General features: G+C 36.9%; 1 protein-coding gene across 1 annotated transcript; it reads right to left on the reverse strand.

Moving 5' to 3' along the window:
* Positions 1 to 201: 201 nt before the first annotated feature.
* Positions 202 to 6612, reverse strand: LOC120181113. The gene is made up of 4 exons (XM_039186316.1): positions 6096 to 6612; positions 5563 to 5653; positions 438 to 703; positions 202 to 320 (listed from the first exon to the last, which is right to left on the reverse strand). The coding sequence occupies exons 1-4, from the start codon at positions 6610 to 6612 to the stop codon at positions 202 to 204; spliced, it is 993 nt and encodes a 330-aa protein (XP_039042247.1).
* Between the last annotated feature and the right edge of the window lie 296 nt (positions 6613 to 6908).

Raw genomic sequence — 6908 nt, forward strand, 5'->3', positions numbered from 1 at the left:
CCTTCTTTGGCACACACTGCACCAGGATGACCCATGAACTATCAGATATATGATAAATCACTCCCGCATCCAATCATTTTATAATTTCCTTCATGACTACCTTCTTCATGATCTGGTTGAGCCTTTTTTGGGATTCCACTGAAGTACTATGGCTATCTTATAAATTGATCTTGTGCATGCATATGGTAGGGTTAATTCCCTTCAAGCTTCCATTGTCCATCCTAGAGCCTTTTTGTGCTGTGATAAAACATTTAACAAACTATTCTCCTGTTCGGAGGTTAGATTGACAGAAATTATTAGTGGTAAAGTTTCATTAATTCCTAAGTATGCATACTTCAAATGTGATGGCAAAGTTTTAAGCTCAAATTTCGGTGCATGTTGTAAATATATCTCTAGAGACTTAACTTCATCATAATCTAAGGGTTCAAATTTCATACCTGATCTATTATGAAGAAGCCTCGATTGTTCCTTTGTCTTTCCTTTGTATCCTGTATTGGTTTCGTTTTCAGGACACACATTGTGTGCTTTATTCAGATTTATGTTGTCAGGGCCATAATTCTTATAATCATCTTCTGAACATAATTCACCTGAGCCAAAGATTTCTTGTTCGTGCATCTTGGTTGTAGGGTCATAGTACAAAGCACTGTATTCGTCTAGCCTTAAAGATCCATCATGTCCAAGGATTGCCTTTTCCTTTACTTTTCTAATGCATTGGCATTCCTATGAGTTATCCACATATTTCATGGATTTGAATACATTGATGGTGACGCTTTACTCTTCTACTCACACTGTGAACTCTCCATTTTCGCAATCTATTAGGATTTTTCTGGTGGCTAAAAAGGGTCGTCTCACAATGATAGGTACGTTTTCATTGGCTTCGCAGTCCAAGATGAGGAAACCAACTGGAAATACGAATTTGTCACCTTTACTAGGACATCTTCTATTATGCCCTCATGCCGCACATAAGACCAATCGGTCAGCTGTAGGATGACTGTGGTTGGACAAGCGAGTTACCATTCTAGTTTCATAAATATGGATTTTGTTATCAAGTTTATACTTGATCCCAAATCAACAAGTGCTTATCCTACAAAGTCATTACCAATTGAACATGGTATTATAAAACTGACTAGGTCTTTTTGTTTTGGTGGGAGTTTGCTTACTACAAAATAGATTTTTGTTCTCGTGGTAACATGTTCTACATTCCTCTTCTTCGTAACGATTTCCTTAAGAAACTTGGCATAGGAAAACATTTATTCGATGGCTTCAAGTAAGGACACATTGATATACAACTGGTCCAGAACATCAACAAATTTCTTGAACTATATGTCATCATTATGCTTCTTCAATCGTTGAAGGAACAGTGATGGAGGTCTCACATTATCTGATGTTGGTTTTGAGGAATCTCTTTCCTTGGCCATGAATTTCTCATTATTTGGATGATGTTTTTTATGAGCCTCCATTCTATTCCTTCTCTTCAGGCGTTTCATCTCGTTCCTCATTTTCAACTAGATCATTTGGTTGTGTTATGTCATGGCGAGGACTGTTTGGGTGTTTTGCCCTAAACTTGTCATTTTGGTTGACCTATATTCCACTCCTTAGTGTAAGTACACTGTATTGCTCCTTTCCATGATGTTTAGTGATCTCAGTATCACTAGGGAGATTTTCTTGTGGGCAAGAATGTAATGTCGTAGCAATTTGGCCCACTTGATTCTCCAATGCTCTTAGAGATGAACTATGGCTTTGCAAAAGTGTGGCTTGGCTTTGTAACAAATTTCCTTGGTTTTTAATTGTTGCAGAATGCTCATGCATCAAGGTCTTTATTGAGGCCATGAAATCTTTTGTCGAGGACATAAATTCTTGCAATGACAACTCCAAGGAGTTAGTATTGGAATTAATATTAGAGGAAGAAGTTGTACATTTATTGTTTTTCCAAGGATGTTGATGATGTTGATTTTGAAAATGTTGATAGTCTGAATTGGTCTACTGTTTCCTGTAATTTGTTGCTTGATTATTACTATTCCCTTGATTGCTCCATGAAAAGTTCAGATGCTGTCTCCAACCAGGATTGTACGTGTTTGAATAGGGGTTATTATTGCTCGGTTGTAATTGCCCACAAAATTGGTTGACTCATGGTTTTCTGGACATTCACTCTCATGATGGTTTTCGTGACAAAATATGTGTGCGTTATTGGTCACCTTGACTTCTCTTACCTCATTAGGACGTTGCAAAATTTTCAACATATTAGTTATGGCAGAAAGTTGAGCAGCTACCGAATCCTTACCCTCTAATTCATATGCTCCAGATATTTTTCTGCCGGTTCCCAATCTTGTATTTGGGAATTGATAATCATTATTTGCTATCCTATCGAGGATATCAAAGGCTTCCTCGGGTAATTTGTCAAGTAAGGTGCCATATACTTAGGCATCTAACATCATTCGAGTATGTGCATTAACTCCTTTATAAAACATCACTACTTGAGTCCAGTCATAAAATCCATGGTTGACACATTTGCGAAGTAGACTTGTATACCTATCCCAACATTCGTACATTGATTTATCATCTCCTTGGAGAAAACTTGCAATGTCATTGTGAAGCTGTGTATTCATATTGGGCAGATTATATTGAAGTAGGAAACTCTTTCATAAATCTTCCCATGACTTCATTGAGTTGAAGGAACTCCGCTGAGCCAAGCTCTCGCTTTATCGCGTAGGGAATAAGGAAAAAGATTTAGTTTAAGCACATCTTTATGTACTCCTTGTTGTCGAAACGAGTCGCATACTTCAAGGAAAGCACTAATATATTGTGTAGCATCCTCATTAGGTGAACCACCAAATTAGCCAATAGAATTTAGCATATTAAACATCACCGGTTTAAGTTCAAAATGAGTTGCTTGTATTTCAGGTGACACTATACATGGATTGAGGTCATCGAGAATTGGGTTCAAATGATCTCTTATCGCTCTTGGTCTTGCAACTTCAAGATTAATTGCTTCATCAGGATCTCCTAGATCTCCCATGTTGTTGCCTTGTAATGTAGTTGGTTTAAATGTTCTCGGGTTCTTTGGTCACGTAGTCTCTGTCTGAACGATTATTCAACTTCAGGGTCAAATGGTTCCAATGGTTTACCATCAGATCTCAGGGTCATGCAAAAATAAAATCCTATAAAAGAAAATAATAAACTACGTTATACTATATAGGGTGACAAGAAAAACTTGTTACGACGAATAAAAATTTCGTCAGTTACCAATCCCCGGCAACGGCGCCAAAAACTTGATCGCTAGTATATGCTAAGGCAAGCAATGTTGTGCAAGTATACACAATTGAATCGAGTAATATAGGGTAAGTGAGTTATCGTCTCCTCAAGGATTGGTCTAGAATTTTAATCTTCACCACAACCATAACTAGTTGTCACAAGCTAATTCCTACTATATTGTCAAACTAAAAAGCTAATATTACTAAAACAAGGAAATACTATAATGTATGATTGCAGAAAAGTTTGGTCGAGACAAAATAAATATGCAAACTACTGAAATAAAACAAAATAAGACAAATGTTGATTTAAATATAATTCAAACAACCTCACATATTTTGACTTATCACAGAGCACTTATGCTAATCTTTTGCATTGACAACAATTACTCTAAGTCTAGAATGAATTTTTATGACTTGATTAAGCTGCTCGACAGGATTACTAAGTATTCTTAGACGGTTGCTACGACAATACTACTCAGTTTTAACTACAACCCTTGGTTTTTCAGACTGTTGTTGTAGCAATACCTCTCAGTGCAAACTATAGTCCTTGCTATCCTACTCTAGTGTCTATCACTTTTAGTCGATTGAAACCCGCTCCTTATCTCTAAGGTAGAAAAGCTAGAGCATCACTATCCTGGATCCATTTCATTGTTCACGTAGATCTATCTTAATTCTCTCGAATCTAAGAATCACTATCTAGATAAAAGGGGATCTCTCGATGCTCTTACATTTGTAAGACATGTTTTACCAAAACCCCAGGCACTCTCTCGAAGATCTTATAGTGTCAAGGTAAAATATTCAAACAATGAACAATACAATCATTAGCAAAATCAAAATTCAACATTCGTAAAGCAGAAAATAATTGTCTAGACAAAACAAAGATTAACACCAAGTAAGACAGTCATGGTGCTATCAAAAATTCATCTAAGTATCATCGTTTTATACAACCCCAAATATATAAAGAAATTAAGAACAAAGGAAGAACGACTCCCAAAATTAGGGGCTCTGTCGTGATAATTTTGATCAACATCGCGTCTGCCTTGGTGATCAGCCTCTCTCGAGACCTGATCACCACTCTACTATAGTCTGGCTATAGAGGACACCAAAAGAGGTCAGTTGGTAAATGGTGGGAAAGCACTGCAGTTGCTCACTATCATCTTCAGTAAAGCTCTCTCTCTTCTTCCTTTTTTTCTTTGGTGGCTACGGCTGTATATTTATAGGGAAGAATCTCCTAGGGTTTCACATGATTGGAGATTTCTTAAATAACTGTTATTATTCGTCCAGACTAAAAAGAAAAGATGGTTGGTGGTTGTCAGAATATTTAGGGCTTGCTTACACGTGAAGAAGGTCATCCAGTTGGCATGTGACATAGGCAATTTCATAATACCCACTTCAGACTTTTCAGATAAACCTTGCCTTGGCGAATTAAATCTCCTTCTCACGTTCTTCTCTGTTCCATTGGCCCTTGCAAATTACGTTGTTACGACTGAAATATTCTTCCTCTGTAAGTTTCCTGCACATATACAATCCACACAAACCCTTTCTCCTCAGTAACATCAGTTAAACCAAATAAATTTTTCTGAAGCAAAACTTATCCACCACAAGAAAATATAACCTAAATGCAACTAAAATGTTGTGCATACTTTGTTTAGACGAGCAATAACTTAAGTGAAAAGACTAGAAATTGAGTCTTTTTACGAAGTTATCAGTGACCAATCTTTTTTTGGGGTTCAACTCATTTTCTAGAATATGTTTGATCTCATAATTAGAGACTTCAGTTTCCCATTGGTTTGAAGGTGATATGCCATGGCAATTTTATGCCACACCCCATACCTTTGCAATCCCTTGACAATTAACTTGTTGTCAAAGTGGGTACTTTCGTCACTGATATTAGCTCTAGGTGTGGCAAATCTCATGAAGTTGTACTTATGAAGGAACTTAAGCACAATATTGGAATCATTCCTTTACGTCACGATTGCTTCAACCCACTTGGGCACATAGTTCACTGCCAGCAAGATATATAAATCTAAAAAAGATGATGGAAAGGGTCCCATGAAGTTGATACCCCACACATCAACAGGCTCTATCTCCAAGATATTGTACAATGTCATTTCATGTTGCCTGGAGATGTTTCCTATGCGTTAGAATCTATCGTGAGCCTTGTAAAATGCATATGCATCCTTGAAAAGGGTAGGCCCATAGAAGGCTGATTGAAAGACCTTTACAACATTCATTGCACCTCCAAAATGGCCTCCATATAGAACCGTGTGACAATGATATAAAATCTGGTTGCTCATCTTTGGGGACACACCTTCGGATCATCTGGTCGACACATCGCTTGACAAGTATGCTCATCCCAAAAATAAAATCGTGCATCGTGCCTAAATTTCTTTCTTCCCTGGCTGTTCATTTCATAAGGCAAAATACTATTAACAAGAAAATTAACAATGTTGGTGTACCACATAATTATTGTGGCATATAAGATTTTCTCATAAGGGAATTCATCTTTAATGTCCAAATTATCATGACATTTTGAATTATTCTCTAGCCTAGAAAGATGGAAAGCAACTTGGTTCTTAGTACCTTTCCTATCAACAACCTTTAAGTCAAATTCTTGAAAGAGTAGTATCCACCTAATAAGTCTAGGCTTGGCATCCTTCTTATTCACTAAGTATTTGATAGTTGAGCAATCAGTGTGAACAATGACTTTGGTGCCTATCAAGTATGACCTAAACTTATCAAGTGCAATTAACACGACAAGTAATTCTTTCTCAGTGGTAGTATAGTTATGTTGTGTCTCATTCAAAGTTTGACTTGCATAATATATGACATGAAAGATTTTACCTCGGCATTGCTCTAACATTGCTCCCATGGCATAATCATTCGCGTCGTACATCAACTCGAATGACAATGTCCAATATGAGGTAACAATAATGGGTACTGAGATAAGGCTCTGTTTCATCTCTGTGAATGCGTCATTACGAAATTTATCGAACACAAAAAGTTGGTTTTGTTGCATCAAGGTGCATAAGGGCTTGGAAATTTTGGATAAGTCCTTAATAAATCTCTTATAGAAACTAGCATGTCCAAGAAAACTCCTAATGGCCTTGACTATAGTTGGTGGAGAAAACTTCTCATTGACCTCAATTTTAACTTTATCCACCTCAATACCCTTTTGTGAAATCTTGTTGTTTAACAAAATGCATTCAGTCACCATGAAGGGACACTTTTCCCAATTCAACACAAGGTTAACCTCTTCACAACGCTTGAGAACCTTCTTCAGATTGCCAAGAAATTTGTCGAAGCTATCTCCAGAGATGGATAAATCATCCATGAATATTTCCAAAAAGTTATCGACCATGTATGATAAAATAGCTTATATACATCGTTGAATAATTGTCGAAGCAATTCATAAACCAAAGAACATCCTCTTAAAAGTATAAGTTCCATAGGGGCATGTGAATGCTGTCTTTTCTTAGTCCTCCAGTGCTATGTGAATTTGGTTGTACCCCGAATATCCATCTAGAAAGTAATAGTATCATTTTCCCGCCAATCGATCAAGCATTCGATCAATGAAAGGAAGAGGAAAATGGTCCTTCTTGGTAGCCTTATTGAACTTGATAGCCTTATTGATCAAGCATCTGATCAATGAAAGGT

This window comes from Hibiscus syriacus, unplaced genomic scaffold (assembly GCF_006381635.1).
Source record: "Hibiscus syriacus cultivar Baekdansim isolate YM2019G1 unplaced genomic scaffold, ASM638163v2 tig00112508_pilon, whole genome shotgun sequence".
NCBI classification, from domain to species: domain Eukaryota; kingdom Viridiplantae; phylum Streptophyta; class Magnoliopsida; order Malvales; family Malvaceae; genus Hibiscus; species Hibiscus syriacus.